Raw genomic sequence first — 24182 nt, 5'->3', positions numbered from 1 at the left:
TTCTGTATTGGTGGATAGATACAACCATGCTAAGCAAGCGCCTGCCCATCTGTCTGCCCCTCTGGTTCAAAATCTCCGCACCAATCAGACCCTTGTTACCACACACTCTCTTGCTGCCACAGTGAAGGCCAACCCATACATGGGCAGTTTGGCTCAGGGAGAATCTGACTACAATCATCCAACAGGGACAATAATCAAAGTGTTTACACAAATATGCACACACACACACACACACACACACACACACACACACACACACACACACACACACACACACACACACACACACACACACACACACACACAGTCACTTTTTGGAGAGGCCGGTAGCATTGGCTGTGCTGAGCACCTGTAACTATGCTGCTGGGTATCACTGCAGTGCGTGTGACCAGGAGGATCAACGACACTGACGACCACCTTGTGCCCTTTACAATCTCTGTAATATTTGTTTTCAGTATAGGTCAACTTTTAAAGTTTATAAAGTCTGTAATTAGTGTGTTTTCAGTGAGTTCCCTCCCTCTGTCCCTCCTTCTGTCCGTCCGTCCTTTCCTTCCTGTAGTGATGGAGAATGGACCAGAAGACAAGGGGTCGGGAGGCCAGGGGGGTCTCATCGTGACCACCAGAGAGGAAGGAGCACAAGATCAGAGCTCTGTCATCCACACAGAAGAAGACCATGGTGAACACAGCGGTGAGACACTGGAGAATGGTTGATGAGAGTGTCCAAAGTGTACCAACAACGTGTCCCTAAATTCCCCCTCGGGATTAATAAAGTATCCATCTATCTATCTATCTATCTATCTATCTATCTATCTATCTAACAAAGTGAATGTGTTACTAATCCACATCACTGGTTCTAGAGAGGACAGATTGTACTAATCCACATCACTGGTTCTAGAGAGGACAGATTGTATGTGTCACTAATCCACATCACTGGTTCTAGAGAGGACCGATCCAGAGAAGAGGTCTGAGAACGGGGCAGAAGGTACTGATGATGGCCCCTTGGAGGAGACGTATGGGGTGGAGCTGTCCTCCATCAACTCCATGATGTCCACAGTGATGAGTGCGCCCACACTGAGTGGGCCAGGGGTGGATTCGGCGTCATGCACCCCCACCAAGAGTCCCGTCCTCCACAGCAAGAGCATTACCAGCAGATCTCCCAGTATCAGCCGCGCTGGAAGGAAGAATCAGGCACCCACACAAAACGTATGCGTGCGCGCACACACACACACACACACACACACACACACACACACACACACACACACACACACACACACACACACACACACACACACACACACACACACACACACACACACACACACACACACACACACACACACACACAGCCCTACACTCAATTCGGTTTTTATCGTTGTCCTCCCCCATCTGATGTGTACTTATGACCCCCCCCAAAGAACACAGTGTTGTTAATGGCACTGTGTCATTGATGAGTCTACTGCTTCAACATTTCCTTGCTTGTTCATGAGTCTGACCAAGGTTTTTGACAAAATACAAAACAAATTGTAATCATTTCAATTTTATTAATATAGCTCCAAAAACAATACAATTGTCTCAAGGCTACGTTAAATGGAAACTTCCGGATCACTCAACCTGGGCCCTATTTTTAGATCTTTTTCGGCGCCAAACTTTTTACCAAGGACAATTAATGATCAAAATCGGTCCAGTACTGAGTTAGAATGCTAAAACCAGTAGCCGTAAATGGGCAATACAATAGGATCATGTGATGCAAGCCAGCATGTCAACCATGGCTTGTTTTCACCACTGACAGGCATGTAAATGTTATTATGAGGGTCTGACAACTTGGATCCCTACAGAGATACACCTGTATCTGTTTACCTCAATAACTGTAAAGAAACTGTAAAGTCAGTGTTTTACTGCTGTCTTTTTCTGGTCTAGTACCCTAATCAGTACCCATCTAGGCACAAAGGTTCATTGTGTGTGTGTGTGTGTGTGTGTGTGTGTGTGTGTGTGTGTGTGTGTGTGTGTGTGTGTGTGTGTGTGTGTGTGTGTGTGTGTGTGTGTGTGTGTGTGTGTGTGTGTGTGTGTGTGTGTGTGTGTGTGTGTGTGTGTCTTCCAGGAAGCCAAAGAGGAGAGTGGCGCATCTTTCATCTGCCCACTATGTGACAAGGATTGCCTAACCCAGCATCAGCTTACTATGCACATCCGGCCAGGTAATCATCATCATCATCACTCACACAGTGTTTCTCAGCATGTAAACTATACATTGATGAATTGTTAAGAGTGGAGTTGGTGTTGCACAGACATTTTAGCAGTGAAATGAACAACGACGCTGGGTGAATGTTTAATGCTCCCAACCTGTGCAGCTAGTAGCACGTAATTTCCTTGCAAACTTGCGAGAGCAGAACTAACTGTGAGTGAAAATGCATTGAACAGCAGATATTTAATATGGATAATCTGTGATCTGTGTTATCAGCTGTAAAAACATTACGATAACCCCAGGTTGGTTCCTGAATGAGAGCTAGTGGTGTTCTGGCATGGATGCGACGGGTCATCTTAACGTCTCTGAGATAGCACTTGCTCTGCTGACACTGGCTCTGTTTGTCCTCCGCCCCACTCCAGCACAATCAGGACAACGGTGCGGCTGACCACTCGTGCAGTATCTGCGGCAAAGCCCTGAGCTCGGCCAGCTCCCTGGACCGCCACATGCTGGTTCACAGCGGCGAGCGGCCCTACAAGTGCTCCATCTGTGGACAGAGTTTCACCACCAACGGCAATATGCACAGGTCAGAGCTTCTATTCACCTATTTTTTTTTTTTTTTTCCTTGCTCACATTTGTGTTTTTTGATTTGTCTTTTTCCTGATCTTATTTTCTCCCCTTCTTATTGCCCCTTCCCTTGAACTGTTGCTTACAGGGCCCCTCACAGTAACCAATATAGGAACAGATTGAGCCTTGATTTAAACAAAACATTACAGAATCTCAACAAGTTACATTTTTAGTCATTTAGCAGACGCTTTTGTCCAAAGCGACGTACAAGGGAGAGAACAGTCAAGCTACGCTAGGCAATAGAGACCTAGTGTAACAATAAATACTATTTTACATAAGAAAAAGGAAAAAAAATGTGCAGGAATGTAACTGCTGTAAGTGCAAGTTAAGTACTAGTAGAAGTGCAAGTTTAGGAAGGGAGGTGCTCTCTGAAGAGTTGGGTCTTCAAAAGCTTCTTAAAGGTAAAAAAGTTGGTGGGAGATGATCGCGCATGCCCCTAATTACTTAGGCAACTTTGACTAACACAGCACCAGCTGTTATAATGGCCCTTATAACTGTTAACTACCCTACCAAGAATATAATGTGTGATTTATTTATTTTATTTTATTCTCAGTAGTTTGGGGGTAGGTTGTACTACCCATACATTGATACTACTAAAACAGGAAGTGGTCCTTGGAAAGTAAGACTATCAGCATATCTCTAGAAATGTTTAGAGAAGGCAAATTGAGAAACTTATGTGAAATGTTTAACCGTGTGAAACTTTTTTTAAATAAATTTTGCACACTTGCAGTAAATCCCAGTCTTTTTTGCAGATACTCCAGTCAGCATAGATCAGCTAGCCAGTGTACAGCAGCTTACTACTGTATTTTCAATATTAATAACTGCACCGTATATAAATCACAATACAGTATTTAATAAAACTTTTATATTGTATGTCTTAAATCTTAATATCATGTAGTTGTGGTGTGCCACTAGACATTTAAAAGTTGTATGAAGTAGGATTGGGCATTTCAGTTGGGCACCTATTTTTGGTCTACGATACCATAAACTTAAACTTCACCAATCCTCATTTAACTTGGCATGGTTGTAGCCCCGTTGGTACTGATACAAAATATAAGGTTTGTGTCCTCGGGTGGACGTGTCCCTTCGTGCGAGCGACCTCTGAAGTTCACTTATTCACCAAAAATTAGGACATTTTTATGGCCAATTGGCCTCTAGGAGGCGCTTGACCCCAGCTCATTACTACTCAATTGTGGAGTAGGGCCACAGACTGAATAATGTTCAATGCAAAAATCTAGCGCTTCACTAGTCAATATGTTGTGATATTAAGATTCAAAGTTCACGAAATCTGACATGCTGCATCACTAGCACATTTTTTGTACACGCCAAATTTTATGAATCTCCTCCATGGAAGGTGTTGCAACTGGCAAATGATGCTGGTATGCTTATACTTGAGATGTTCTCACATCTCCTAAAGTTCCATTTGGTTTGCTCCACAAAATGGCTACCTTTTTGAACAATCAAAATTCAGCAGCTAATACATGCTTGTGTGGATGGCCAATCTCAATGGAATTTTGTACGCTCGTTAATAATGACATATAGAAGCATTTATCCAGTTTCAAACAAATCAACTGTAAGACGACAACAAGTTACACCATGTTTTCCTCTGTTCTTCTTACATGGTTTGGTCTATCTTCAGAATTCTTTTTGATTTTAAACCCTTATGTAACACTTGCAAAATCATTCAAAGAACGATGAAATATGGCTTCACCATTACATCTTAAAGTTGGAGTATTTTTCAATTCTTGGGACCCGAAGGCGTATGTTATATTGGTTTTGCCAATGCAGCAGCCACTCTTGGTCTCTTGACGCTTAGCTGTCCATATTGGTATCACCCTCCTCATATCAGTTTACCAATATTAGTGTGGATGCACCTTCTTCTGTTTACCCAACGTGTATGGCATGTTTGTTTGAATGAACCCTATAATGCCTGTTGTAATATACTTTGTTTTTGAAACGTCTATGTCATCATGATCAATACTTTCTTGAAAAACCTGTTCTCATATGTACTCTGCCCTCTGGTGGATTGTCTGTGCACTGTAGGCAATAGTGGGCCTTTGAATACTATATCCAAAATGGCTGCCTTCATATAGCAACTGAGGCAAGTATTTGGCAGGAAAATCTTTGGCTATTTTGAAAAAAGTACTGGAAAAATAACTATTCGATTGTAACTAATATTGCAATATAAAAATGTACTGTATTGAAGAAACTTATAATTACCTAATATTTCATATTCAGTACAATTTTGTGGAAAATATATGTATCAAATATGATGAGCAGGTATTTAAGGTAAATATATCAAGTATGAAATATGAGAAAAGTATTTAAGATAATTGATCTCAAAATCCCTCGATTGCAATTCATGATGCTGACAGAAAGATCTTAACTCAGCAAGTCTTTGATGACATAAAACTTGGTATTTTGATTCATGATACCTTCCTGAGGTGGTACAAAAATGTATGGTTGTTTTTTTTAACCTACGATGAGGTAAAATAAAAATGTTATAAAAGGGTCCCTAACCCCATGTAATTCCAAAATGTTCCAGATCTAACAAATAGTTTTGAAGGCCTGATGTATCAAATATGATACAAACAGAACCACGTAATCAGGGACATATATGATGTTTTTTATGTATTTTGTGAAACGGTCCAATAAACACTAAAATAGAACATTAGATGTCTTAGACCGTAGTTTTAGTCGTTAGGCCTTCAATCACAATTTCTTTAGTGACCAAAAAAACAGTAAGGGGTGTTTCCAGGGGGATTCCTCAGAGAATTTTTTAAACATTTTTAAACGTGCACTTTCGAGCATTTTTAAGTAAAAATAAGACATGTTTTTTTCTCATATTCGAACCTGTCCTATACACTATTTTTACTCAAGCAACAGCCTACAACTAACAAGACTGTCAAAGAAATGTTATCTTTACAGCATTAAATTACGTGTGTGTGTGTGTGTGTGTGTGTGTGTGTGTGTGTGTGTGTGCGCGCAGTTCCAAGACTGTTTCACATCCTTGAATCACCTACACCATCAGAGTATCACACTTGACTGAAGGCATATATAAACAGTAGTGTAATATTGAAGTGGGTTTCTCTTACTTTTCAAAAAGTGGGCGGGATAGGAGATTTGGGGTGTGTGTGCGTGGGCAATAAAGATAAACCAGCAGGCGTTGATTCGAGATCATGTGTGGTGTGTGTGTGTGTGTGTGTTATCACATCAGGGTGTGGCTCTGCAATAATGGCAAAGTTTTGGTTTGGTTAAGGAAAAGGTCTGTGCTCAAAGAGGGCCCATCGTGTAGAGCAGGAAGGAGAAATATGATTCGTACTCTGCCCCTTCACCTCATCTCCTCCCAGCTGCCCTGCCTCTGGAGCTCTGCTCTCTGTTGTGTGTGTGTGTGTGTGTGTGTGTGTGTGCGCCTATGCAGACGGGGGGGGGATTACATACTTTTTTATTTTGTACAACTGGATGGACTGTTTTTTTTTTGTTGCATATACTTACATTTGCTTACATGTACTTAAGCTAAGTGACAGTCAGACAGTGGTGTGGTGTGGTGTGGGGGGGGGGGGGGGGGGGGGGGGGGTGCATGTGGATATGTGGTACTAGCAAAAAGAAGGCCATGTAAGGGATTTACAAAACACCCTGTATTCTGAGGCTGTGGTGCAGCTGGGGTTTCTGCATGTGTGACAGAGATGGCACTGTGGAGGTAATGAGTAAATGATGTCTTTTGTCTCTTATTTTCTGAGTCATTTCTATCTCTATGGCATCTGTGGGTTTGTTATACATATCAGCTATAAATGCTTAATGAAGCGTGAGTTTTATTCTGAAACATATTTTGCTGGGGTAAAAAAAAGTGGAAAAGTGGAAAAGGCTACTGAAAACATATGATGATATGTATAGTGTTTTCCAATATTGCAAAGGAAAGTTTAAAAAACCCGTATGCTTCAACACATGAGAAACTTGGTTTAGTGAGGTTAAGTTTGTTGGGGATGTTGAGACAGCGATGCATGAGGAAACCCAGCCTGTGTTGTTGGCAAGGTGGAAGCCATTTTGTGCCAAACCATCACATGGGAGTGGGAGAAAGGAGCTGGGAGGGAGTTTCTGCTTTTACCATGGAGAGATTTCACAACATCAAAGAAAGAGAAGCGAGTCCCGCCACAAGCCAATTTCCGTTCCAAGAGGCCTCAACTATGACTGTAGTGAAGGGTGAAGCAACTGCTGTCTTCTTATGTTAAAACTGAGTGTTAAGTGTTCTCCAAGTGGTCAGGTCCTCCCAGTCTAAACAGGACTAAAGTGTGTGGATATCTTCAGGTCTGATCTGGGCCTTATTTGTGTATTGTGCTGAACCAGATATCTGCTCATGTGACTACAATAGGCAAAACAACAACTTCAGTTATTACCACCGCATTCTTCTGCTTTTTGGTCATTTTGTGTACATTGCTGTGGGCACCACTGTGCTATTCAAACTTGGGGTTTTTTGTCAGTGGTTGTTGATGGAGCTATCAGATACAAATCTGTTATCTGGTCTAACCAGACAATTTAATTAATAGGATATAGGCATCAGGATCAAGTTAAATTGCTATTGCACATATTAGCTTATATGTGATACAAATGTTGAGGTGACTTTTTGTTTTGATGATATCTTATAACAGTGACTTTACAGCACCTCATGGAAGGTAGATGTGTCTGTTTTCATTGTCGGTATTAGCGGCTAGCCTAAAACTGTACTTCTTGCTCTGCAATACAGTGTTAAAGGTACATTGTGATTTCTAGGCTATAGGCTTGCCTAGGTAGCATATAGCCTATATGAGTAGGCTTTAGGCTACGCACTCTAAAATCTATGGTTGAGAACAAGCCTATGATGAATTTGCTGAACTTTTCATATAGACTAGCCTACATAATATCAAACAATTTGCAATGGGAAAATCCAACGAGTTGGGGTGTGGGCAAGCTTGCTAAATGCAGACTTCTCTCTCCATCTGTGGGCAATACTGAGTTACCTAACAGTGGCTACCTGCATGCTGACATGTCAATAAATGAAGAAGGAGGAACTGAACAATCTCTTTTTTTTTTCCTGATAGTTGGAAATAAACGAAAACAAATTGCTTCCAAACCATGAAAAATGGCTTTGTTTTATTCAAGTCATAGTCAGCCAGTCTGGATAATTCCTTTGATACTCCAAATGCTTGATAGACACAGTGAGGAAAAAAAGCAGTCCAGCCATGTTGATGTGTCACAGAATGGATCACCTGACTAACCTCTGACCTGAGAGAAGGCTGGTTCTGTGATGATCCTATGGGTAGGGAGGGGCAGTAGAAACCTCTGTCAGACACATCCCTAAGATGCTTTTGGCTCCTCCTACAGGCATGAGCAGCTCAATGTACCATTGCTGAAGCTTCCAGCTCATTCCATCCTGACCTCCATATGGTCATGTGAAGTTAGTCCTCCACAAACAACAATCTAGATAACTGTTCTGCATTGTCAGAATACGACCATCCATCTATTTGATGATTGCAGTTGCTTTATTGGTGTTTCTTATAGTGAATAATATTTCTGGTATGTCTTTCTTGTCTTTCTGCCCTATTTCTTTGCTACAGACATTCAAAGATCCATATCAAGGAGCCAGCCAGTTCCATCCCCATTAGTCCACTCTCTCCCACAAAACGCAGACGTCCTTCAGCCAAGAGGAAGGGTAGCCAAGACGAGGATGGAGAGCCGATGGATGAGACCAACAACAAGATGGTGTGTGTGTGTGTGTGTGTGTGTGTGTGTGTGTGTGTGTGTGTGTGTGTGTGTGTGTGTGTGTGTGTGTGTACATTTAAATCACATGGAAACATTCCTTTAGAAAAACCTACTTTCAGCGGTGCTCAGACTTTGTAAAAAAACACATTGTAAAGATTTCTGGCCAAGACTTTTGAACTCTGAACCTTGTAACCTTTGAACTCTGAACCTTGTAAACACAGGTGTTAGCTAGACAGGTGATTTTCAGCATTCAGAAATTGTATGTGGTTTCACAACTTAATATTAGTAACTTCAGAGTAACTTTTTCTTGCTACGTCATGACCCAATAGCGATGGCCGATTTACCATTCCCTTATCATATGAATAGCCCTCATTTGCTAATGGGTGGGTCATTAGCAGCTGCTTTCTCATTCAGAGACTGAAATGTGCAAGATTTAAAGTTTAATTCTTAGTGCCATATTCTTTTTTTAGTTTCAAGATTCAAGGTTTCTGGGGGTGTTATTTTTATGTCTCCAGGACAGAAAATCGCGGAGCTTTTAAAGGCATATTGTGACAACAAGACCACAATTCCCCACAAGACCACAATATTCCCCACGGGTCCATGCCGACCTTCGAGGGTTAAGAACCTGGTCTGTTTGTTTGTGGGTGGGGTTGTACAGTGCGCATGTCTGATTCCTTATCCATCTGTTCTACAGGTTATTGAGGAAAAGGGGACTGAGAATGCAACCCAGGGCAAAGGGGAAGATGAGATGTTGCCCTGCCCTATCTGCTTCAAGGCCTTCAGATGTAAGAGCGATCTGGAGACCCACATGGAAGCGCACCCCGACTCCAGCCTAAGGTACTGGGCCCCTGACATTTCAACATGAGGAATGAACCCATACACATTAAAGATGCCAAACATACATACACTACAGGTGCCAGAACAGTCCACACAAGCCACAGCCACAGACTCCTTAACCTCAATTCTATGCATTAAGCACAAAGATCTCCATCATAACACCGAACACTCAAGAGTTTATCATTTATAAATGAGGATGCAATCAATAATATGGATTGTTTATGGCAGTAAATCATTTATAATAAATCAATTATTTCAAGGGAAACTGCCCTTTTTAATGAGTAACAGGTCAGGGTACCAGGTAAGTGCATACATGCATTGTGGGTCCCAAAGCCGGGTTTACACAGAGAAAGGTCTGCTTCATTGTGGTAGCGGACTGAAGGTATATTTAGGGTTCCAAAGCCGGGTTTACACAGAGAAAGGTCTGCTTCATTGTGGTAGCGGACTGAAGGTACATTTAGCAAACAAGTGGTGTTCCTGCTACTGTTCTGCTCAGATGTGTTAAGTTATGCCTGTTTGAGCACAAAGCATGCCTTCATAATCTCCCAGCAACTGCAGCCTATCCACCCCAAAGCCCCGCTGCATGGCCCGCAGCAGTTTGAAACATTTAGCCTCTGCGCTCATCAGGGGGCCAAGGATCTGCTACGGAGCGATTTACATACGGGTGATCTGTGAGTGTCCAACATGTATCTACAAGATACGCTAAGATGCTAATCATTAAAGTAGCACATACAATGCTTTTTCTCTGTGTATTAAGTGGTGAGAGTAGCATAAACCAGCAAAATGTAATGTTGTATTTATCTTGCAACAGTTATCTTGCCACAGTTATCCTCAGTGGACTGTTAAGCCTGTTAAGAGTGATCATTTGTGCGTTGTGCTTGTCACTGGCAAGCTTTTAAAATGAAATGAACTACCTTGATTCATCTAGAAGTATAAGGCACATCTTGTCATACAAGTCCCATTCTAAGGCCCATCCCCCAGTTCTTCCTGCCTTCTCCTGACATTAGTTTTGCTCAGACGAGGAGGAGAACAGGAGGGAGGAAGGGAGGAATAAAGTTGGTGGAATACTGTGGAGGGGGTCAAGACTTAATGAATCACAGAAGGAGGGCCTCAGGATGCTGCCCACTAGCTCCCATGCCCCCCCCCCCCCCCCACATCCACATCCCCCTCTTGAGGGTCGGGGACTGTGGGACTGGTTTCCAGGGAAACGGGATTTTTAAAGCAGTGGTCTGGAAATTTGAAGTAAATCACTGCATATCCTAACTTCAGTTGATGGGGGGGGGGGGGGGGGGGGGATGTTTAGGACTGAAGAAGATCTACAGCTAGAATGGGACACAACAGGCCCTTTTCTACAGCAATAGAGACGTATACACATATAGACTCTGTGCCATGGTCTTGCTTTAGGCAAGGATTGCAAATTTAGCTCTAATCCAAGCTAATCACTGCAGCTGAGTGGGGTAGTTAAGAGGATATCGGCAGGCAGCAGTAGCAGCGTAGGTCCCATGGTCATAGGGCCTCTTACGGAGCAGCAGAATTGTACTTGCCTACATGGGTGTGTGCTACATGCTCATACTTGCATGCACGCGCGCACACACACCTACATTTGTACCCATAAACACGGCTGCTTGCTACAACTCAAATGTTGTACTCTACGTTCACATTTCTCACTTGGTCATTCCTATGAATAGTGGGGGAAGGGCATACGTGCCAACATGAGTCAGCTCCGATGGGATTAAAGATGACACACAGACCTGGCACACACACATACTGGTGCACTAATCTGTTGGGGCATTGCCACAGATATTCAGCATCACACTGATGTTCATACACACACTCATGTTCACTCAAACACGTGCACACACACACACACACACACACTCTTGTTTATTAGAGATATAGATCTGCATCTGCAAACACAAATTTACATATATGTAATCCAAGATGACACCATGTCTTGGGACATGTCATGGTTTGTAGCCATGCATCAGTCAGAGCAGCTAATGTGTGCCCATCGCAGCGTGTGTGTGTGTGTGTGTGTATATATGTGCCTGTGTGTGTCATGTGTCTGTGTGTATATATGTGCCTGTGTGTGTGTGTGTGTATATATATGTGCCTGTGTGTGTATATATGTGTGTGTGTGTATATATATGTGCCTGTGTGTGTGTGTGTGTGTGTGTATATATATGTGTGTGTATATATGTGCCTGTGTGTGTGTGTGTGTGTATATATGTGTGTGTGTGTGTGTGTATATATGTGCCTGTGTGTGTCATGTGTCTGTGTGTATATATGTGCCTGTGTGTGTGTGTGTGTGTGTATATATGTGTGTGTGTGTGTGTGTGTATATATATGTGTGTGTGTGTGTGTATATATGTGCCTGTGTGTGTGTGTGTGTATATATGTGCCTGTGTGCGTGTGTGTGCCTGCGGTGATAAAGCAGCTTATGTCCTCCATGGGCATATTGTTACAGAGATAAGACCACAGGGTGGTGTCACAGACACTCCCCAGCTGGCCCTTTATGTGCCCGTGACACACAGGGTTCACACTATAGCTATAGCAGTAGTTTAGCACAGAAACACACACTCTCTCTCACACACACACACACACACACACACACACACACACACACACACACACACACACACTCAATCACTCACTCACTCACACACACACACAGGGAGAGGTGAGTGTTTTTTTATCTCTCTCTCTCCATCTCACACACACACACACACTTACAGACTCTCACACACTCACAGACACACATACTTGACTTCAGACTTGACACACATTCACACCCATACTAAAACTGACCTCAGTACATAACTATAGTGCATAACATGGTGATGTGATGTGTTTCTCGTTGGAATTGGGGTAGCATAATCCTTGAAACTAGATATGTTAACTCAGAATACATCAGCAGATTATCATACTTAATTAGGCCCAAATGTGTGGTCATATCTGTATTCAATGTGATTTTTTGTTGAATGTTACAGTCTCACGTCAACATCTTAAACACCTGTTGCACTGGTGTGCCATTTCCCCCAGGTGTGATCTGTGCTGTCTCTCATTCCGCACTCACCGCGGTCTCCTACGCCACAATGCCGCCACCCACCACCAGCTTCCCACAGATCCCAGCGGTCGGCCTTTCATCCAGAACAACCCCTCCATTCCCCTTGGCTTCAATGACCTGGCCTTCATTGACTTCTCTTGCCACAAGTTCCCCCAGATTGCACAGGTGATTGTGCACTACAATTGGTTCAATTGGTTCATTAATATAACAATATCATTTTTAGTTCTGTATTTTTGTCATTTAAAGAGTTTGTCACACCAGTAACACTTACTAATAATTGATCCGTTTTTAGGTATGGTGTGAAACCAACCTCCGTCGATGCACCAGCAAAGTCCACCGCTTTGTGTGCGACCTGTGTGACAAGGCTTTCCCTCTCCGCTCGGCTCTGGACCTGCACAAAGACACCCACCAACCAAAAGAGAGTGATCCTGACCCTCCCCCCCCCTCCCCTGGAGCTGAACAGGCTGAGACCACACCACCTGATGAGCTCTCTTTTCTGGGCTGCCTGGGCCTGCAGCACACCTCCAGGATCAAGCCTGTGCCCTCTGAGGAAGATGCATACCAGGCTAAGCTGGACAGCATACGTGTTATCCATGTGGAGCAGCCCACACCCTCCCTTCCACAAGAGGGCGCTGTCCTGGCAGGGCTGGGTGGGAGGGGTTTCCACCTGGTAGACCCATTGTCCCTCCAGAGTCTCTCCCAGTGCGAGGCTCTAAGCATCCTCTCCCTCAAGCCATTCCAGGGAGGGTTTGTCCTCCAGCCAGATGGGGACGCTGTGGCTAAGCCTGTCTGTGGAGAGGGGGGGGGTCTAGAGCTGGCTGACATCCAGCAGATGCTGAGGGTGGCGTCTGCTGCATCCAACCAGATCGTGCTGCCCACCTTGTCCAAGGCGCCATGCAGTGCCATGCAGGCGGCTGGCCACAAGCACATGCCGCCGCTGAAGCCCAAGCCCCTGGTGGCACCACGGACCGGCATGAGCACCTACACCCCTCCCCCGCTGATCACCACACAGGCTTCACTGGGCTGCATCAGTCCCAACCTGCCTCCCCCCCCAAACAGCCATCTCCTCCCGAGCTCCAGGGAAATGTCCTCAGCTTCATCATCATCATCTTCCTCCTCCTCCTCTACGGTCTCTGGCAGTCAGGTGTCTGCGGAGAGAATGCGGATGGAGGCCGACTGCACGGGCGATGCTCAAATGCCCCAGGACTCAGACCACCTCCTCCAGATCAAGAGTGAGGCCGGCCAGGGTGCTGAGGCTGACGAGAGGAAGGGCTCGGGCCCCGGGGCCCAGAAGGCATCTTATCCCTGCCGGTTCTGCGACCAGGTCTTCGCCTTCTCCGGTTTGCTGCAGGCCCACATGCGCTACCATTTGGGCATCCTGCCCCACCAGTGCAACATCTGTGACTACGTGGCACCGGACAAAGCCACACTGATTCGCCACATGCGCACACACAGCGGCGAGCGACCCTATGTGTGTCGTGTCTGCTACTACCCCTTCACTGTCAAGGCCAACTGTGAGCGCCACCTGCGCAAGAAGCACATGAAGAACACGCGGAAAGAGATCGAGAAGAACATCAAGTACATCACCTCCACCTCTACACTGTCCACCCAAGAGGCCACCCTTGAGCAAGTGGGGGCCAGTGAGACCCTTTGTCGCTTCTGTGGGGATGATCTCAAGACCTACAGGGCCCTGCAGATTCACCTCCGTACCCACAGTGGTTGTCAGCGCAAGCCTTTTGAGTGCCGCCGCTGTGGGGCCGCTTTCCTGACCAAGAGAAACTGCATCCATCACTTACTCAAAGGGCACCCTGAGATCCAGGAGCAGATCGAGGAGCATATAGCCACAATACCAGCTGAAACTGCCTCGCAGCCAGGTCTAAACTCCCAGCCAGTCAACGGCCTGCCTGCCTCCACCACCACATCACCTATTGTGGTGCCCACCCTTCCTGTGAAGGTGGAGAGCCTGAGCCTCTATAGTGGTGAGCTGGAACAACCCCTGGACTTCTCCAACAAAGGTCTTGGAGGAAGCAATGCTGGCTCACCAGAAATCAAAGTAGAGGGTAGCACCTCCTTTCTGCTAACTGATACTGATGACTGCAGCATGGAGCCCATTGACCTGTCCATACCCAAGAACCCCGAGAAGAGGATGAAGCTGGAGACGGAGGTGCCGGTTCCTCTACTGGAGCAAAGAGAGTTCAAGAAGGAGATCTCAGCCATCAGCCCCCCAGACCACAGTGTGAACCAGTCCCTACAGACAGAGAAGGATGAGAAGTTGCCGCTAGGACGTTACCAGATGCCCCTGACCGTGGCCTCAGCCCTCAATGCAGGAGGCCCTACTAGTCGGTCGGCCCTGCGGCTGAAGCCTCTTCTACCCAAACCAGTCTCCTCCTCCTCCTCCTCCTCCACCACCCTGAAGGAGCTGCCACCGCTGGCCTCCATAGCCCAGATCATCTCCTCTGTGTCAGGGGCTCCAGACCTTCTGAAGCGAGAGACTCTTTTGGAGAGCAATGGCAGCCCTAACATGCGAAGAGAGGTCGACATTACTGGCAAAGTAGACTCGGCCTCCAAGGATGGCTTGTTGGATGAGCGCCCCCTGGAGGGAGCAACTAAGAGGTGCAGGAAAAGACCGGCGAGATACATGAAGGGGGCAGACCTAAACACAGGCAACACGGGCAGTGGGATTGATCTGGAGTCCAGTGGCGAGTTTGCCAGTGTTGAGAAGATGCTGGCCACCACCCACACCAACAAGTTCAGCCCCTACCTGCAGTCAGGAGCCTTAGAGATCCTTCAGAAGGAGGGGGAGCTTTCACTCATTGAGAAAAGTGAACGGAAGGAACCGAAACAACGGCTGCACCTTCAGCAGGGCCAACTGGCGCGCAAGAACAACCTGGCTCCAGGCCAGCTGCAGCAACCGCCAAAGGGGGGGAAGAAGAATGCCTACTCCAATTCTGTGCAGAAGATGACCTGTCCTTTCTGCCCGAGAGTCTTCCCCTGGTCCAGCTCCCTGCAGCGGCATATGCTCACACACACAGGTAAGAAAATGCAACACATGTTGCCATACCTCACTCACCTACATTCTCTCTCTCTCTCTCTCTCTCTCTCTCCCCTCACACACACACATGTTCCCATACCTCACTCACCTACACTCTCTCTCTCTCTCTCCCCTCACACACACACATGTTGCCATACCTCACTCACCTACTCTCTCTCTCTCTCTCCCCTCACACACACACATGTTCCCATACCTCACTCACCTACACTCTCTCTCTCCTCACACACACATGTTGCCATACCTCACTCACCTACACTCTCTCTCTCTCTCCCCTCACACACACACATGTTCCCATACCTCACTCACCTACACTCTCTCTCCCTCCCCTCACACACACATGTTGCCATACCTCACTCATACTCTCTCTCTTCTCACACACACGTTGCCATACCTCACTCATACTCTCTCTCTCTCTCGCTCGCTCTCTCTTGCTCTTTCTCACACACATATGCTCACACACACACAGATAAGACATTGAAACACACATATGTTGCCATACCTCACTCACCTACTCTCTCTCTCTCTCTCTCTCTCTCGCTCTTTCTCACACACATATGCTCACACACACACAGGTAAGACATTGAAACACACATATGTTGCCATACCTCACTCACCTACTCTCTCTCTCTCTCGCTCTTTCTCACACACATATGCTCACACACACACAGGTAAGACATTGAAACACACATATGTTGCCATACCTCACTCACCTACTCTCTCTCTCTCTCTCTCTCGCTCTTTCTCACACACATATGCTCACACACACACAGGTAAGACATTGAAACACACATATGTTGCCATACCTCACTCACCTTCTCTCTCTCTCTCTCTTCTCACACACACATGTTGCCATACCTCACTCACCTTCTCTCTCTCTCTCTTTCTCTCTTTCTCACACACATTTGCACACACTTTGCCAGCAGCTCCCAGGTGCTTGACAGTGCAGTTCTACATGTTAACAAATTGATCAGTTGCACAGTTACAGGTAGGACCAGGAAATGAACAACCACTAAATTCTCACACTTGTGTACTTGTGTGTGTGTGTGTGTCTTGAAGGCCAAAAGCCATACCCATGTGCCAAATGTGACGCTTTGTTCTCCACAAAGTCAAACTGTGAGCGTCACCTGTTGCGTAAACATGGTGTGACTAATAGAGTGCTGCGTCGCAGTGGTGGCATGCCGAAGGCCAAAGAGACAGAAGAGGGTTCACCTGAGAGTGCAGGTACATGCTAAGCTAACTGCGTGCTTTAGTATAGTATGTGTATAGAAGGAATATCTCTTCAGTAGTATTTCAAAGTACTTCAAAGCATTTCACTGCTGTCAAATTTGATGTGCGTTGGTTGTGTGTTTTTGTCTGATCATTTTATGTGATCTTTCAATGTGTTCAGAGAGCATGTCTGAAACGGAGCTCACCACTGCAGAAGCTATGGACCTCAGTGTTGCTGACGCATCGCAGTCCCTTCTCCTTGTCACTCAGAAGCCTTCCCCTCCAACAGCCATGTCTAAGGATGCTCCCCGCAGTGCGGACACAGACAGCACCCAGCAGGAGGAGACTGCGGTCCAGACAGACCTTGCACAGAATAGTACTAACATCACTACCACCTATGAGGAGGATGATGATGATGATGATGACGATGCTCACAGCAGCAAGAGTCTAGACCTCAATTTTGCCAGCCAACTGATAGACTTCAAGTTCTCTGAGCATGAACCGCAGTCCCAGACATACCCACCAGAGGGAAGCAGCGGGAAGACTGCAGCAGTAGAGGAAGAGGACTCGGCAGCGCCCCTAGAGGACACCAAGCACACCTGCAAGACCTGTGGGAAGAGTTTCCGTTATGCTGCTACACTTGCCCGCCATGAGAAGGCTCACCTGTGCGAGCGCATCGTGGAGCGCCTTTGCGAGGAAAATAAGAACAACTGCACAAATCTAAAAGAGGAGGAGGAGGAGATGGAGGCGGAGGAGGAGAAGAGGAGAGCAGCAGAAAGCAGCATGGACACTGGCTCAGAGGACGAAGACGAAGACAAGGAGGACCAGAGTGATGAGGAAGGAGGCTTGGAACCAAAGAACAGTGAGAGTGATGCTGGAGGAGAAGAGAAGACCAAGGCGGACAAGAGGAAGAAGGTCTGCAGTGTTTGCTACAAGCGCTTCTGGAGCCTGCAGGACCTAACCAGACACATGCGTTCTCATACAGGTACACACACATACACAAGCTTACAGGACCTAACCAGACACATGCGTTCTCATACAGGTACACACATATACACAAGCTTACAGGACCTAACCAGACACATGCGTTCTCATACAGGTACCACACACATACACAAGCTTACAGGACCTAACCAGACACATGCGTTCTCATACAGGTACCACACACATACACAAGCTGAGGCAGATTTGTTTAGTTCCATCTAATTCTGGCACTTTCACCCAAATCAGATGCAGGACGCAATCACCTTTTGTTTCTTCACCAGTCATATTCAGTCAATGCTGACTTTCTGTACAGCAAATTCAATTCATTTTATTTGCTTATATGGCAACATTTAATATTAGCATTTGCAACACAGCTGCTATGGTTTCGAGACACAGCCATGAGTCGGTCGTATTTCAGCCAATGCTCCAGCGCACCATCGTCGTTCAGCAAGGATTTCCGTCGTTATTCTTGAAACGCTCCCCAGATGTTCTGAGGAAGGCACAGGAGAGGGTTTAAATTAAAAGGCTCTGCTTCCAAATGTGCTTTTTGAAATTCTTGGAATTACCTTTGAAGATCTGCACTCTGTGAATGTAGACTTGGTCGACAGTAGGAAATCATTCAGTCCTTACAATAGCCTTTCAGATCTTGAAATCAATTTCACACATAATGAATTCCGAGAGCGGTAAAGGTGTGGTCAAAGGGAGTAAATGGGCAGAGCCAGGCAGAAGTTAATTTGTGAAATGCTTGGTTAAAGATGACCAATAGCATCGTTGGGCAATCCCTTTAAATTGGATGTGTCAGACCAGATTACAGTGTAATAAGATGGCAATACCACTGCATGCAAGGAATAAACCGCAGTGCTTCTCTGGTGTTCAAAACAATTTGTTGACACATAATTGCTTGTCAGATATGTTTTATTATGTCCTAGCCACATCCCTTCGAACTGACTTATATTGTTATTCAGGGTGTGGGATTTTGGGCCTGGAAAAAATAAAGTGTTTTGCTCACCTAGATTCCATGACAAGCTAACATTATTTTTGTCAAGATCAATACAGCCATTCAGATCAATACAGCCATTCAGATCAATATAGCCAATCTCACGTCCATTCAGATCAATACAGCTAATCTTACGTCCATTCTGATCAATACAGCTAATCTCACGTCCATTCAGATCAATACAGCTAATCTCACATCCATTCAGATCAATACAGCCAATCTCACGTCCATTCAGATCAATACAGCTAATCTCACGTCCATTCTGATCAATACAGCCAATCTCACGTCCATTCTGATCAATACAGCTAATCTCACGTCCATTCAGATCAATACAGCTAATCTAAAATGTAAAATGTCCAAACAAGCGTAACATGATGCATATTCAATTTAATAATCCAAACTCCAATGTAATAATTCCAAAACAAATTTGCAACCGCCAAGCTCGGTACTGAAACAAAACAATGTCTCGCTTCCATCTTTGTTGAAATGCTAAATGTTTCAGCAGACATCCTGGCTCCTGCTGTGGTGTCTCTAGGGCCCTACGTGACTATAGGCCATGTCCCCTAACCGCTGAAACTAGGACTTAAGTGACTATAGGCCATGTCCCCTAACCTTTCAAACTAGGGCCTTAAGTGACTATAGGCCATGTATGTCCCCTAACTGCTCAAACTAGGGCTTTAAGTGTGTGAGCTTTTGCATTCTGGATCAGTTGGAGGTTCTACAGGTGTTACAGAGTAGGGTACTACAGTAGAAAAGCAGGCATGGATATAGCCATGGCAACCAGGCATGTATATAGCCATGGCAACCAGGCAGGTATAGAGCCATGGCAACCAGGCATGGATACAGCCATGGCAACCAGGCATGTATACAGCCATGGCAACCAGGCATGTATAGAGCCATGGCAACCAGGCATGTATAGAGCCATGGCAACCAGGCATGTATACAGCCATGGCAACCAGGCCTGTATAGAGCCATGGCAACCAGGCATGTATACAGCCATGTCAACCAGGCAAGTCTCTGTAGTAGAATATGATGATCTATAGCAGGGGTGGCTAACCAGTCCAGCTCAAAGAACCACAACAAAACCCAACACCATTTCGAAGAGCCACACTGTTACCAGACCATCAATGGCATGGAATAGTTCAACATAACACAAGGGGCGAATCTAGGTTCCCACTTTTTGGGGGGTGGCGGGCTAAGCCTCTAGATAAAACCTATTATTTTTCCTGTGACCCAGCAAGACTAGGGGGGTCTGGGGGCATGCTCCCCCGTAAGACATTTTTGAAAATAACCTTTTAAATAGTGTCCTCTAGTGGGTTTTAGGAAGAGAGATCAAATTTAGATTTAAAATATGGCACAACAATAAACATATTGAAGACATCTGCTGAGATAGGTGCTAATTATACTGTAGCATGGTAGCGATTTGCAGCTCGAGTGAATAGGTTAACGTTGTAGGCTAGAGTTCACTAGCTAGTTATAGCTGGCAAAGCTACTGAGTAGGGTAGCATACCCACAGGATCAATGAACCGGCATGATAAAAGAGAGCCACGACATCTATAATTAACTCGAGATGATTTAACCATTTAGTTTCTTTTACTATTTTAAACTTCATGTGCTATACCTTTATATCCGGCAGCTGATTATGGCAGCTTTCACCAGCTTGGATCGGACAGTCGCTCCAAGTCTGTTTAATAGACGTTATCACCGTCTGTCTGCACGCTCGTGAGACAAACAGAGCCGTGCGCTTGCCACCACAGTCTCAAACAGGCGGGATTCCTGTGCTACTCGAGACTATTTTATTTCTAACTCTAAAAATTAAACTAAATAAATTCACTAAATCGGTGGTTAGGTGTGAATTTGACGATCTCAAAATAAATATATGTATATATATTTGGTGGGGCTAAGGAAACTTTTGGGTGGGCTCCAGCCCGGCACTTCTCATTTACATTTAGTCATTTAGCAGACGCTTTTGTCCAAAACACTTCAAGATCTGTACTTAACTGTATCTCAATTATATTGTTAATGTCAGATATCCTCTGTTCAATGTTGTGCCTGATGGTTGCAGGTCTGACACATCCGTCATTCTCAGGGATGAGGATAGCAACGACATCACAAAATCTCCCTCACTATATGACTTTTTCGCTCGAGCAATATTCCATGCCACCTGATACAATGCCAACGTGACCGTTTCAGAATACTTCGTGAATTTCCGAAAAAGCTGAGTCTGTTTCTCTGACTGACGACTCAAAGTATTTACCTTGTGCTTGCATAGCTCTGTGCCTTTAGGGAACTCCTGGGCTATGTTAGCATGGTGTGTGGAGAGACGGCGCTCCAAGTTTGAGGCTTTAAAATGCGACAGTGACGTCTGGCATATTAAGCAGAGATGTTTTCCATTTCGCTCCGCAAATAATTCCTCCCATTCAGGCAAAAAACGTCTGGTGTTCATCTTCATATTTTCGTTTAGCTTTACGCTTTCCTGGATCCATGGCATTATGTCAGTAGCTACTGCTAGTCTGGCTAGTAACTTTCTGAGACTGGGTGCACACATTAGAATGTTTCATGTTTGGAACATTAACGTTAGACATCTCTCAAGAGCGCGTGATGACAAAATATACATGAATAAATACCACATTCAAATCGGACAGCTTTTTGTCTGTATTGTCAAACATATGCATATGCATTTTAGATGTTTATTTTACAATATGAAAATTCTGTACACCAAGAGAAAAGTCAGTGAGCACTCGAGCTGGAGCCATCCCTGATCTATAGTGTTGAAAGCCTCACTAACATATAAAAGAACCAGTATTGAGATACATTTATTGTTAGATGCAATGCGGGGGTCATTAATGACTGACCAGAGCTATCTCAGTGCTGTGATGGGCTCTGAAGCTTCACTGGAAGCCTTTGCTGATTTTTAGAAAGGTCGTTTTTAAATCTTGTTGTACAAGGCTGTTTGATTCAAAAGGAATTCTTGATCTCAGGGAATACAAGCAGGTACATGCGAAACAAAGGGGTGTAATGAGTCACATTGAATTTCATCTTATTATTGTTCTAACTGCTAATGGATAGCTGTGATTATTTTTTTTTTTTTTTACATATACACACAATTTCACACTTTTTTTTGTAGCACCATTGTTGGTCTATAATTGGGTTAGTTACCAGGGTATGTCCAGGTTTGGCTCTTTAAGAGATGGTTTGATGACCACTGTCTTGAAAGACTGGGGTACATATCCTTTCTAGACGTACCGCATAGCAGTGTGAAGTATGACCGCCACACACCGCGAGAGAATGAGCATGGACAGATTATGAGATCAAGGGCCCCTGGGTACGAAAGCCTCCAGGGCCCTCAAACTCCCGGGCGCGCTCAGCAAAAGCAACTCACAGTCCAACAAACCTGTGCTTACATGACCATACCTGAAGATTGTCTACAGGGGTCATACCACATCAACACATGATGAAATAAGCTATATTAATGTTTTTGCATACCAAATTTAAACATTTTAGCTGAAGTGGGTCTTGAGATATTGAAATGTGTCAGTTGTAGCATCGCCTATGGATGACTGTTCTCAAAATGTGTTGTGTGTACCAAAGAATGTGGCAGTGATGCAGGGTGTGACATTTCGTGAAGTCTGAACCTAATATGAAGTGTAAACCTTTGCAAGATCGTAGCTAGTGAAGTTCTAGGCTTTTGCTCTGAACATTATCCACTAGGTGGCGCCACTCCGCAAATGAATCGTAATGAGCTAGGGTAATGTGCCTCCTAGAGGCTAACTAGCCATACAAAATGTGTACGTTTTTGTGAAATGGTTCTCAAAACTTTTGACATGTATCAGTTGCAGTGCCCCCTATGGATGACATTTCACAAACTTTGGAGTGCATCCCAAGAATGTGGTGGGGATTCAGCGTGTCACATTTTGTGAAGTTTGATCCTTCACGTCACAAGATGTTGGCTATTTTTGCATTGACATTATTCACCAGGTTGTGCCACTGGACTGAAGCAGACTTGTAGGGTGGAGAATGGAGGGAGCCCCACATGGCCTGTGATGTCAGATGTTTTTGTTTAGGGTTGTTGGACAACCTTTTGGAATTAATCAGTTCTGTTGTTCTTTATGTGCAGGAGAACGGCCATATCGATGTGCTACTTGCGAGCGCACCTTCACTCTGAAGCACAGTTTGGTTCGCCACCAGCGCATCCACCAAAAACCTCTGAGTGAGGTGACCAATGGTGGGGGGCCGGCATCCTCGGGGGGCTCCGCTAGTGAAGGAGAGAGCTCCCAACCTGGCACCAACCCTCACTCTGAGAATGAGCAGGAGCAGGAGCAGGAGCAGGAGCCGGAGAGTGAGGGGGCTGAGAGGGTAAGAGAGCTGGGCAGTGGTCAGCTGAGCCCACAGCTCATAGACAGACTTACTGACCAGGGGCTTGCACAAGTCAGTACAGCAGATAACCTTCCAGAAGACCCTAAAGTGGAGGACCTAGCAGAGACCTGCAGGACTGAGGCCAAGCCAGGATCGCCAGTTGGGGTTGGGCCAGAGGCAGACACAGATTCAGAGATGCCTGAGGTAGCCGTGCGAGAGGCAGAGGCAGACGCAGACGCAGACTCAAAGATGCCTGAGGTAGCTGTGCGAGAGGCAGACGCAGACGCAGATTCAGACATGCCTGAAGAAGCCGTGCAAAAGGCAGACGCAGATTCAGAGATGCCTGAGGTAGCCGTGCGAGAGGCAGACGCAAAGATGCCTGAGGTAGCCGTGCGAGAGGCAGATTCAGAGATGCCTGAGGTAGCCGTGCGAGAGGCAGACGCAGATTCAGAGATGCCTGAGGTAGCCGTGCGAGAGGCAGACGCAGATTCAAAGATGCCTGAAGAAGCCGTGCGAGAGGCAGACGCAAAGATGCCTGAGGAAGCCGTGCGAGAGGCAGACGCAGATTCAGACATGCCTGAAGAAGCCGTGCGAGAGGCAGACGCAGGCGCAGATTCAGACATGCCTGAGGAACCTGTGCGAGAGGCAGGTGTGCTCCCTTCTGAGACCTGCCCTCAGCCAGAGGCAGAGCCGGAGGCAGAGGACACCCCAAGCAATGGCTTCATCCAGGGACTGCTGGAGATCCACACGGCTAAGCCTTCCCTTGAGCACACGCTGCCAGCGACTGAGCTTCCTCTTGTGGGGGTGGATTAAGGGAAGACTCCCAATTTCTGTTTTTCTATGCAGTGACACTCTTGTGCCATCCAATGAAGTGGACAAACTTCATCTAAAAGGGACACATTCAATTGAGTGTGACATCGAACCAGAGGTGTTTCCAAGTGCCTTGCTACTTTTTTGGGCTCCATCTTTATCAGTTTGTGCTGAATTGAATTTTTAAGCTTAGTATTTTATGATTATCTTTTTCATTGACTTTGCAGAAGCAATAAACAGAATACCTAGATATGTTAATGGAAGAGAAGGTGTGAATGACATGTGTGTGTGTGTGTGTGTGTGTGTGTGTGTGTGTGTTGGTGTTCTA

General features: G+C 45.5%; 1 protein-coding gene across 1 annotated transcript in view; it reads left to right on the top strand.

Annotated features, from left to right (window-relative positions):
• rreb1a (ras responsive element binding protein 1a) overlaps positions 1-23857 on the top strand; it is a 51608-nt gene extending 27751 nt beyond the window's left edge. Inside the window, exons 2-12 of the mRNA XM_031583718.2 lie at positions 560-688; positions 941-1203; positions 2102-2190; positions 2601-2768; positions 8401-8545; positions 9240-9382; positions 12425-12614; positions 12742-15481; positions 16558-16722; positions 16889-17692; positions 22806-23857. Coding sequence (XP_031439578.1) covers positions 560-688; positions 941-1203; positions 2102-2190; positions 2601-2768; positions 8401-8545; positions 9240-9382; positions 12425-12614; positions 12742-15481; positions 16558-16722; positions 16889-17692; positions 22806-23857 — 5888 coding nt within the window. The remainder of the gene's footprint in view (positions 1-559; positions 689-940; positions 1204-2101; positions 2191-2600; positions 2769-8400; positions 8546-9239; positions 9383-12424; positions 12615-12741; positions 15482-16557; positions 16723-16888; positions 17693-22805) is intronic.
• Positions 23858-24182: the final 325 nt, after the last annotated feature.

Source organism: Clupea harengus, chromosome 17, assembly GCF_900700415.2.
Source record: "Clupea harengus chromosome 17, Ch_v2.0.2, whole genome shotgun sequence".
NCBI classification, from domain to species: domain Eukaryota; kingdom Metazoa; phylum Chordata; class Actinopteri; order Clupeiformes; family Clupeidae; genus Clupea; species Clupea harengus.
The sequence above is the reverse complement of the archived record's forward strand: the minus strand, read 5'-3'. Positions and strand labels throughout refer to the sequence as shown.